The sequence below is a fragment of the Jatropha curcas genome, chromosome 11 (assembly GCF_041381405.1).
Source record: "Jatropha curcas cultivar XTBG-Jc1 chromosome 11, XTBG_Jcur_1.0, whole genome shotgun sequence".
In the NCBI taxonomy this organism is placed as follows: Eukaryota; Viridiplantae; Streptophyta; class Magnoliopsida; order Malpighiales; family Euphorbiaceae; genus Jatropha; species Jatropha curcas.
The window spans coordinates 11,400,503-11,412,428 of record NC_143161.1 but is presented as its reverse complement, the minus strand read 5'-3'; the positions used below and the strand labels follow the sequence as shown (position 1 = coordinate 11,412,428).

Here is an 11,926-nt window from a genome sequence, read left to right as displayed (position 1 = left end):
CACCACCAACGCCTTTGCTGCTGTCCGCTAGCCTCATACTCTTCTCATTTTACTGCCACTGCCATCCTTCTTTTCCTTTATTCTCAAGTTGTAAGTCTTCAGTAGTAATATCTGTGAGTGTGTATTTTGGCTTTTAATGTTAATGAAATATTGAGGTGTATTATTTTTCCTCTCTTTCAATTCATTATTGATACAAATTATAGTTAAATTTTAACATTCACATGAATCTTAACCAGCCCTTGAACTGTTCAATTCCGATTCAAAATTTTGAACCGACGATTTCAATTCGATTTTGGTTCATTTATAGAACGGTTCTATTCCGATTCAAAATGAACTATTAGCTATGCCTATATGCGATTCGAGCTGTTAATAATTTTTCATTCTTAAAAACTATACAAACTGATAGACTAGGAAAAAATGCGGCCGACTTATTTCGAGAATTAGAGTTCAACTTCAGCTGCATGGGAGAATCAAGTTCCTTGCCAACTATCCACCTCGATCTTTTTTTCATTTGTTTTGAGTATCATCAAACCTGGCCTAGCATTCCTGAATTACACTAAAGTAGAGCACCCAACTAATGAAAGGCGCCAATAGTTAATAATTTCATTCTCGAATTTCTAATTTTGTCATAATATTTATTACATGTTTTAATGAAATAATTACCTATATTTAAAAGAAAAATCATCTTATATAATGTATAAGTCCAAAAATAATTTAAAATTTTCTCATGCAATATACTTTATTTTGTATGTACAAACTCAAGATAATTATTCGATAATTTACAAGTAATTAATTTATTATTCATTACTTTCATTAAAAATTAAAAATTAATTTTACAAATACTTTGCATTTTGACTATTTTCATTTAAATTAAATTAAAAACTTTTTAAATTTTAAAATCACTGTCTTCTGGGGTATTGAGAATGTGGTATTGCTTTATGCGGTCTCAATAGGTTGCTCTGTTGGCACTAGTCCTACATCCTACTTTTTATTTTTAAACTTATTACTATATTTTTTGTATTTAATGTGAATAAAATAAAATTTTAATATTTCTACTAAAAAAATTTAATAATTAAAATTTGATATTTACCCACAACGCGTGAGTAAATTTACCTCGTAATTTTGTGAAGCAAAATTTACCTTGTAATTGAACTATTCTTTTCTATGACGGAAGAAGAAATCCTCGAATGGAAAGAGTTTATAAGTTAACCTATGTTAAAACTGCATAGTTTTGATGTATTATTTTAAGGAACCCATTCTTCATTCTTCTTCCTCAATCCCTCGTCTCTTCGCTTTCTTCTTCAGTTCTTGTTGTCTATGCCCAAATTCCTAAGAAATTGCAACCCTAACCCACTCCTCATACTCTTCTTTTCTCACCACCAGCGCCTTTGCTGCTGGCTGCTAGCCTCATACTCTTCTCATTTTTACCGCCATTGCCACTACCATCCTTCTTTTCCTTTATTCTCAAGTTGTAAGTCTTCACTAGTAATATCTTTGAGTATATATTTTGGCTTGTAATTTTAATGAAATACTGAGGTGTATTATTTTTCCTCTCTTTCAATTCATTATTGATACAAATTCTAGTTAAATTTTAACATTCACATGAATCTTAACCAGCCCTTGAACTGTTCAATTCCGATTCAAAATTTTGAACCGACGATTTCAATTCGATTTTGGTTCATTTATAGAACGGTTCTATTCCGATTCAAAATGAACTGTTAGCTATGCCTATGTGCGATTCGAGCTGTTAATAATTTTACATTCTTAAAAACTATACAAACTGATAGACTAGGAAAAAATGCGGCCGACTTATTTCGAGAATTAGAGTTCGACTTCAGCTGCATGGGAGAATCAAGTTCCTTGCCAACTATCCACCTCGATCTTTTTTTCATTTGTTTTGAGTATTATCAAACCTAGCCTAACATTCTTGAATTACACTAAAGCAAAGCACCCAACTATGGAAAGGCACCAATAGTTAATAATTTCATTCTCGAATTTCTAATTTTGTCATAATATTTATTACATGTTTTAATGAAATAATTACCTATATTTAAAAAAAAAAACATCTTATATAATGTATAAGTCCAAAAATAATTACCAGCGCCTTTGCTGCTGTCCGCTAGCCTCATAATCTTCTTATTTTTACTGCCACTGCAATCCTTCTTTTCCTTTATTCTCAAGTTGAAAGTCTTCACTAGTAATATCTTTGAGTATATATTTTGGCTTTTAATGTTAATGAAATACTGAGGTGTATTATTGATACACATTCTAGTTCAATGATCAGAATATATCCCATCTTTTTCTTTTTTTTTTTTTTATAATTAATTGATGATGATTTTATTGCTTCTGAAATTGAAGGGATTCTTTTTTTTTTTTTTTTTGACATTTTGGTTGGGAATGAGCTTTGAGTAATTTCTATTGGAGATTCTTGATCAAAATAAGTAACTTTTGCTATATTGATTACCTTGTTTCAAAAGTTGAGCACTAGCAGTAAAAACCATCTTAATATAATTTAGGTGATTAGGATATATGTAATTGCTTAGATACGGATTTATAAACTCCAGACATTCAATTAGTTCTGATGAAATGCAAGTTAATGTAGTTGAGGATTCAAATCAATCCTTGTTCTGTTTAATTGCAGTAATTCATTATGTATGGATTTAGTTTGAATTTTGAATAGTCTTGTTTACAGGCTCTCGGATTTTAAACGGGTACTTATATGTGTTCGGGTTTATTTGTTTCGTATGATTTTATGTTAAACGGGTTCGTGTAGTATTATGGTAATGCAATAATGCAAGTTAAATTTTAAATACGTATGGAACGGGTTTGGGTACCATATTCTATAAACGGGTTCAGACAGGCCATTTTTCATCGGAACTCTCCAACCCTAATTGCTAGCAATATCATTTTTTAGGTTCTAAACTGTTTTCTGTACTCACTTTACTCTTCTCCCTTCGTCCTTTATTTTTTCAATTTTTAAATTAGGATTTGAAATACCATAGCCAAAATGGAAACGAGATTGGCTAGTACATGGCGAATGACCCTGAATGAGAAGAAGTTCATTGAGACTGCTTTGGCTTCGGACCTGAGAATTGACGGTCGTAATCCCCTCGAGTATCGTAAAATAACTATCAAGTTTGGCAGGCAAGTTGTTTCCTTTCAATATATACATATTTTCTTGGTTTTTATACCCTAAAACTAATAGAATGGCAAGTTGGAACCTTCAACAGTAGAACAATGATTTTATTTGACTGGGAACTTTTTAAAGTTCTTCGTAGTCATGGAATTAGGCTTGAATTTATTCTGTGACTTTCACGAAAGAAGGTTAGGAAATTATGTTTTTATTTTTCATTTGTGATGGTAAGTGTGTTAAGATTTCAGATCATTTAAAACTAGATAAAATTTGGCTGCTGTTTGGGATGCAAACTGTTACGTGGGAAAATTGTGATGTTTTCGAATTTTTTTTTTTGGGGTAGTACTTGTTGAGGTATATATGCTTGGAATTTCTTGGATGAGTTGTTATTGCTGAGACTTGGCTGTTGTTTTCTTTACTTGATTGGGGCTCTCTGCTTGCATACATACACATGCTGTTTCTGTTGTTGATTCCTTTTTGATTGAGAATTTGCAGAGAAGATGGATCATCAGAAGTGCTGCTTGGCCATACTCATGTAATGGGTTATGTGACTTGTCAACTAGTTCAACCTTATAGAGACCGACCGAATGAAGGATCACTCTCAATTTTTACAGAGTTCTCTCCAATGGCTGACCCTACATTTGAGCCAGGTCGTCCAGGAGAATTTGCAGTGGAGTTGGGCCGGGTAATTGATCGTGGCCTAAGGTGAATTTTCTTTTGTCTTGCATCAATTTAATTGGAATTGGGTATGAGCACTGCAAACAATTTTACATTTTGAAGGGATGTTAGGATATGTATTCAGTTTATTACAAATTTTTTGACGTAACATTTACCTATTATTGTTTGATAAATTATAGCTATTATTTTTTGATGTCTTCATTGAAGAATATGGGAAAAATAGACACACAAATAAATGTATACGTAAATTTATGTCCTCACAATAATGTCAAATTTATCTTGGGTGAAATACATATTTATTTTGATGGGATACATATAAGTAGGGGCTTTTTGAAAAAAATGCAAGAGTTTAAATTGGAGTTCTCTACTAAAATGTATTCAATTGTAAATGATCTGCAGGGAAAGCAGGGCTGTGGATACAGAATCACTTTGTGTTCTTGCTGGGAAGTTAGTATGGGCCATTAGAATTGACCTTCACATCTTAGATAATGGGGGGTAAGCTATAATCGCTTCTCTTTATTTTTTCCTTTAGCTTTTATTTGACTTTTTTTTTTCTGCTACTGCTAAATCGTTATTATCATTTTTGTATTTACTTGCTTTTGTGGGAACAGAAATCTTGTTGATGCTGCCAATATTGCTGCTTTAGCTGCTCTCTTGACATTTCGGAGGCCAGAATGCACTTTAGGAGGAGAAGATGGTCAACAAGTGATAGTACATCCACCTGAGGTTTAGCTCATTTTAATTTATTGTTGGTTCATGTGGTGTAGTGGCTCTATTGGGTGTCAGAGTTTAGTATCTGTTATTTGTTAGTTAGTTGTCATTGAATCAGCCTTACATTTTGTGGTTGTGGTTTGGAAATTCTTCTTGCTATGGGTTTCTTTTGTATGTATTATGCTGCATATATCAGTAAATTAGGCTTGCCCCATCCATCTTGTATGTTACGAGCTAACCGTTAAGTGTTCACCTTCAACCTAAGATTCTAGTACATTGACTTTTAGATGAAACTATGAGATTAAATGAAACTATGAGATTGATAGGAAAAGGAAAGAGAGCAGGCCAAAATTTAATGCGTCAAATGTGTTAAAGTGCCACTAATGTATTAGAATTGCATAGAAAATTGCATTTCCGAAAATATTCAGAATTTTCATAAGCTTCCTCTGGATACAACTATATTGGCCTGATACAGAGAGTAGCACTGTAGAACCACAGCTTTATACTTGTTTTTATAGTCCAAAGCTGAGATTGTTTAGAACTCCCTGTATTCTTCCTTTCTCACATTAAATATAGGCTATAACGTTCTTGTTTGCTTGCTCAATGACATTCATTTTAATTTATTCTAAAGTTCAGTTTCTAAGATTTCTCATATTGTTCATTTCTTATTCTTGCTTTATTCTGGCAGGTGAAAGAACCGCTTCCTTTGATAGTGCATCATCTTCCTATAGCAGTAACCTTTGCATTTTTTAATGGTGAGCGCAGCATGGTAGGTAAAGTTAGTCCTATGAATTCTTTTCTTTTTTTTTTTTTTTTTTTTTTTTTGCCGTTAGATCCCTAATTCATATTCACATATGGTTCATAATTTAGTGGTCAATTAATGTAAATGAGTGCCATGTAGGTAGTAGATCCAACCCATAATGAGGAGGCTGTTATGGGAGGACGAATGACTGTTACAGTGAATGCAAATGGTGATATTTGTGCTATTCAAAAAGCTGGAGGAGAGGGTGTGATGCAGAGTGATATAATGCGCTGTTTGCGACTTGCATCCAGGAATTCTGAGTCTATAACAAAGAAAATAAAAGATGCAGTAAGTTCCTTCAGAAATAGATTGATTTAAGGAATGAAATTTCTGTTCAGATTTTTTCATTTGATAGTCCTTTTTGTACGTTCTTCATTTAAATCTCTTATTACCTGCCTGAACTATCATTCTATTTCTCTCCCTATTATGGAATATTTCAATTGAGCGTGGGATGACAATGTTGAGTTGGGGCTACTTAATTCTAGGTACAGTTGAAACTATATTTTATTAATTCTAGCATGCGGTTCATCATGGTCTACCATCAGCACGTTTAATCTAAGAAACTGATGCTTTGCTGATGTTCAGTACCTTCCTATTCAATTTTCAGCTTTTTTGCTAGCAAGTAACAAGGCAATGTGTGGAAAAGCAAATTTCATTGTGATCTTATGCTTGAATGTTTCATGCTCCAGTTGAGAGCATTATGGAGTTAAGTTTTGCAGTTGTATTTAAATAGCTTGAATAAAATTTAGCGTGGTTAAGACTTAAGATTTAACTAAGTGACAAAAAGATCATTACAAGCTGAAGCAATTTCACGTTGCTTCAATTTTTTTTTTTATATATTTAAAAAATTATCAAAATATAAATGAGTTTTATCTCAATATTATGACAATCATCTCCTGAACTTTGATAACAATTGGCCTCAAAAATTAGTGATACTAACTTTATTGAAATAAAAGGAGGTGATTTTGATGGATTGTAATAATTATAAGTTCAATTGCTATATGTGAAATCCTAATTTATAAATTAGGTGTTAATTAGTATTTAAGGACAACTAATATTTGCTAATGTGTCATCTTAAATGGTAAATTTACAATATTGCATTATTTGAAAGTAATTATGAAATTTATTATTTTCTATAATTAAAATATTAAATAAGATAAATAGACTATAGAAAAAGTTCTTAGATATTTGAAAATACTCTGCACATAATTAGAGTCTTGGAATAGAATTTAAAATAAAAATTTTAATAATATTGACTAATTGTTTAACTTATTCGTTCAATTGACATGATAATGTTAAGGCTTGATATTAGTTTTTTGAAAAATGAATTTAATAATGTAAGCCAATAATTTAAAAGGTGATAAGAAAAAAAAAATAGAAATTTAACTAGCATTTATAGTTAAATCCACAAATAAGTAAATGGATAAATTGTTTAATTTAAAAAAAAGAGTTAGCCCTTAACTAAAAGGGGAAAATTTTCTCTAAAAACACAAAAGAGAAGAAAAAAAAGGAAAGAATAAAAGAGGTAGGACATATTATATAAGGCTCAAATTGCTTGGTTATTCATCCATGTAAAAGCTAAGCTAATCTTGGGCCAACCACCAGGCATTGTTCCACTGAAAGGAGTTTGGGCTTTAGTATGCATAATAATGATATAAAGGGAAGTTTTTGCTTGAGCCTGCTTTAGTAATGCACCTAAAGCCTCCAATTTAATTCTCAGAATACAGCCAATGGTTTCATCAGGCTGGAATTATTTGTTCTGATAACATCAATCTTTTCAATTGATACTACCATATCGATTTCTAGATTGGTTTGTCAAAAGGTGAATTGAAAAGGAAATATACTTTGACACAACCATCTGGTTTTCTGTAACTTCTAGAAGCATGTCTAGGATCCATTCCCATGTCATTTGGTGCCCTTTTTATATTTGTAGCAGTCCCTTTGGTGAATGGCAAAGAGTAGTGGTGCGCATTTCCTCATGTAATTTTATACTTGTTTGTAGCAGCATTTATCTGGTACATTTTTTCTTGCTTCATACCTCATCTCTTCTAACATGATTTTGTAGGTTGAAACATACAACACTGCGAGAGCATTACGCAAGATCAAGCGCCAGTCTTCTGTTGCTGAAAATGTTAATATAGCTGGAGATAATGGCAGAGAGCATGAAAATAAATCTTTCATGTGCAAGGGAATTACTGAGTTGTCAAGGCACCAGATAGAGAAATTGAAGATAAAAGCTGAGGAAACCTGCATCAGAAATAATGATGCTGATACTGGTCTCAGATCATCTCAACAAGGTGGAACCACTTTCAGAGATGGCAATGCTTCAAATTTTCTTGGGGGCCTCTCAAGCTGGTATGCGATTAGTCCTTTCCAAAGTCTAATTTTGTGTTTTGCATTGTCAAGAACCTGTTGTAGAAAGTAAAAGAAGACACTGAATCATCTTTAAGAGTTATTGTTATGAGTTCAACTTAGTAGCTTTTCTTCCCCTTCTTTCTCTATTAATACAATTTTTTTTCCTATAAAAATTTTATGAGCTTAACACTAGCAGATGTATCTTTTGCTAATTTAACTAGCTTACTCAAAGATTTGAGCGACTGAAATTTTTTGTGGAGATAGATATAAGGCATTCATATACGTTTGGAAGAAATTTTTGCAGTTGTCATGTAAGTGTATTATTACTAGGGATAAACTAATAATTGTATGATAAAAGCAATACTATAAATTTATATGAAATAATGTTTATATTTGTGGTTTCTGGTTTTCATTGGAAGGAAACTGAAATTTAACCATAATCTCAAATTTCAATTTCTTTAACTGAAATGTGTATTTCTAATTGATAAATCAAACCAATTGCCTAATTTGGTTTGATGACAACTTTTTAGCATGTAGGGGTGAGCAATTGGTTGGTTTGGTCGGTTATTGGTTGATTTTCAGATTAACCCAACATTTTTTTATGCAGGAGCATCCAGATTAAATTAGAAAGTCTTTTGTTTTCCTTCTTTAGTTAAGATTCCTACAAAATATGTTAATTTAATTAAGAAGTAATAGTTTTCCTTCTTTATTTAGAATTCCTATCAGTCCTCTGCTCTACCTGCTGAGCTATCCTAACCATTTTCAAACGTGACTTCTTCCTCATTTTTAATAGAATATTAACTAATTAGGAATATTTTTCAGTATAGAATTTGGGTTTGTCCTAAATACTATAAATAGCACAGCAATGGTTAGTTTATTTATTGTATTTTTCTTTTTCAATTTAGAATTTTAATTCTAAGGTTTTCTTTGAAATCAGTTATGTTATTTTATTCCAACCACAATATTCTAGGCTAATTGTTGAAAACTAATTGCCTAAATTATTCCGCTACATCACTAATGATAACATTTTTCCTTCTCAGGGATCCTTATTCAAAGGACATTTATTTGGATTCCTCAAAAGCTTCTGTAGGCTCACAGGGTATGTAACTTGGAACATTGACCATAGAAGTACAGGAAATTGCATCTTTGCTGCTGCTAGTAATTTATATTGTTCATTGTTCTAACACAAGTAGATATATTACACTGTCTGAAGCAGAAATTGGTACAGAAAGTAATTGGAAGTAAAATGTGAATTGGCCCCTTTTCTTGTTGGAGTGGCAATCAGTGAAATTCTCCGGCAGAACATTCTACCTAGTTTTAGAGAGGCCATGGGATGGCCATAAGGTGTTTTACATTTATGGGCGACAGGAAGACTATAGGTTAGGGCCCAGTCAATGCCAGAATTAGAACTGTCTGGTTTCATCAGAATCCAGCTGGTTTTCCTACTGTTTCTGCCAGAATGGAGTTTCTCTGATCGGTGCTCGTTTCAAGACATAAAGTTCTTTTTTTTTTTTTTTTTTTTTTTTTTTGAACTGGTTTCAAAATGGGTTCTGAACTGGAACACAAATCCTTGGTTCCAACTGAGGGTTTCATATTTGTTCCATTTTTTTTTTTTCTGGCTCCTCCCAGTTCAGAAACGAATCATGGCTTATAGGTCACCTTCTTGTTCCACTGCTTTGTAGCTGGAGATTTATTGTGTTCTGATTTTTAGTTTATTTTATTGATCCAGATGATACCTTTGTTCTATTCTGAAAGCATTGAGCTTTCAATAGCATCCTAAGCAAGTTCTCTTGAGTTCACTCTGGTTCTTGGTTGAGCATGTTACTCTCTTGTTTTGTCATTTTTGTGTTCTTTTAAAGTTTTTGAGTCCTCGATCCTTGTTCTACATATAATTTATTCTTTAGCAGAAAATATTGAAATTTGATAGTTATCTGAAGTTTTTCTTTAAACTTTGTGTCTTTAAAGAGTTCCTGGTGAGTTCCCCCCCCCCCCCCCCCCCCCCCCCCCTCTCCTTTGCTGTCTGGCCTTGTGTTTTTCCCCATCAATTTACAATTTTGTTTTATGAGAAAGGATTACATTTGCCTAACATGACATGACTTACATCTCTGTGCTCTATAAAATCACAGAACAGAATTGAATCTCATCAATTCTGGAGAAGAGCAACCTAGTTTGCTTTCCCTTTGGTTGTCAATGCAACATCTTATTGATGAATGGAAAATCTGTGTGCAGTAGTCTCATCTAGTGTTGTAATATATTAGAAGGCACACAGCCCAATCATTTTCTGAATCCAGCATCACACAATCCACTTGGGTGATATCATGTCAGAAGGAGATGGGAGAAACCTGGCAGAAACTGACTTGTATTATGTGTGAAACATGCAGGACTAGCAACACCTGTTGAACAAAAAGGTGAACGAAAGAGCATTCAAGCTAACCAAGAGAAAGCTCCTGAAGATACTAAGCCAACTACTCCAGCTGCTGATACATCAGAAACTGGTCTTCAAATGAGTGAAGCGAAGACTTTGAAAGATGCTATAAAGCCCAAGAACAAGAGAAGAAAAAGGACGTCTTCCAGCATGAATGCAAGTTAGATGAACTTCTAACACAAAAAAGTCTTCACTCTTCATCTTGTCATGTATGTTTATTTAATTTCTTTCTAGGATTATAATCATTCTATATTTATTTCTCATCAATCTTATGTCCAAAGAATGATATTTGAACTCATTAATTTGATGAGCTGTTTATTAGTAGAAAATAGTGGGCCATGTTAAACCTCATTGCAGTAAAAAAAGGGGGGAAAGAAATCTGAGATTCTGTTTTTTGATTTTCAAAATCGTGAAAATGGTCAACCCTACTTTTGCAGATGTCTAGACCCCTTCTGCCTCTTGGGTTAGCTGCTTTAGTTTTTATTTTATTCAAGTGTGTTGTTTCCTTAAGCTTTACATGGTTAACTTCTAGTTGATTCCTTTGCAGCAGATTCTTGAGATCTGGGTTCCTGCATCTCCGATTTGTTAAGTTGGAGGGAAAATGGTGTTGGAAACTTTATTCCTTTCTCTGTGGTGGGTGACACAGAGGGCCTACGGCTGCCAGAGTAAGCTGAAGTGAAAACCAGAAAGATACCTTACCTATCACACTAAAGATTTGGCATTGTTGCCTACTAAGGTGTAAGGTATGTCATGTTGACGAAATGGATATTGGTACATTTGGCATTGCACTGTCAAGTTGTATCTCCTGGGTTATGTTTGGAATTTAGATTGGCTAACGTGGTAGATCGCGATATGTTTAGAATTTAGATTGGCTAATGTGATCGAGATTAAGCTTGACTACATGGGCAATGCTGTGATTATGCATTGACTACATGTGATTAAGCTCAAATTTTGTATTCTACTCTTTTAAATATTTATATGCGACATGCTTTCCTTGAACTTAAAGCTTGAATACACAAAGCTATAAAAGAGAAGATGAACATTGTTTTAGAGTAAATGAATTGTTAAAATGTTGTTTCTTTGAGAAATTGACAAATTGTTAAGTTTGAACCCACAAAATCAGGTGAGAACTTGATATGTCTGCCAACCAGTTATTTTCTAAACAGTAGCAGATGAGGCCTTGATATGTCTGCCAACCATTTATTTTCTAAACAGTAGCAGATGAGGCCTTTTAAAAAAGCAAATATTGTGACTTACATATCTACGGTCTTTGTTGGCTTGTGTTGAATCATGCCATAGTTTTCATTATTCAATTATGCAATTGGTAATTCATTTGTTGTTTGCAAGGCAAATTTAAAGCCATTGATGACATACTGCAGAGATGGCAAGTAACATGCACAAAATTTGACTACGGCCCTACCTGCTAATGCTTTGAAAGGTTCCTTTGCGCAGTGGTCTTTATTGGTGATATAACAGCTATTCTATAAAAAACTCCTTTTAGAGTGGTAAGAAATAGTTCATGAAACTGAGGGGACGTGTTGAATAAAGAAAAGAAAATTACTGTAACACCCTTCAGGTTTACCATAGTTGGCACATTGGCCCTTCTGTCCTAAAATTAGCATTTTTTTTCATTAAAAGGTCCAATGGACCGAAACAATATAATGTGCTGCACAATAGGGGGTAGCTCTCCCATTGACTCACCAAATTGGTGAAACTCTTTTTCAACTCTTCACACTAGTGAAAAGACTAATAAGACCATACTTTGGTTAGCTAAACTTGACATTTTTTTAGTGCTAATGACCCATTAGTTTAGTCCTTGATT

The 11,926-nt window shown here is 33.2% G+C and overlaps 1 protein-coding gene across 3 annotated transcripts; it reads left to right on the top strand.

The window, feature by feature from the left end:
* The first annotated feature begins 2,776 nt into the window (after positions 1-2,776).
* On the top strand, positions 2,777-11,161 carry LOC105636306 (exosome complex component RRP45A). 3 transcript variants are annotated; one of them, XM_020680414.3, is made up of 10 exons: positions 2,777-3,144; positions 3,629-3,838; positions 4,211-4,306; positions 4,423-4,537; positions 5,211-5,300; positions 5,424-5,612; positions 7,390-7,679; positions 8,720-8,778; positions 10,061-10,313; positions 10,655-11,161. In XM_020680414.3, exons 1-9 carry the CDS (start codon positions 3,008-3,010, stop codon positions 10,267-10,269), a joined length of 1,395 nt encoding a protein of 464 aa, XP_020536073.2. In that variant the 5' UTR covers positions 2,777-3,007; the 3' UTR covers positions 10,270-10,313; positions 10,655-11,161. The 3 variants fall into 3 exon arrangements, with proteins under 3 accessions (XP_020536073.2, XP_020536075.3, XP_089572173.1); XM_020680416.3 differs by lacking the exon at positions 2,777-3,144 and having other exon boundaries at positions 3,606-3,838; positions 10,652-11,161; XM_089716047.1 differs by lacking the exon at positions 2,777-3,144 and having other exon boundaries at positions 3,607-3,838; positions 5,211-5,295; positions 5,428-5,612.
* The last annotated feature ends 765 nt before the right edge of the window (positions 11,162-11,926 follow it).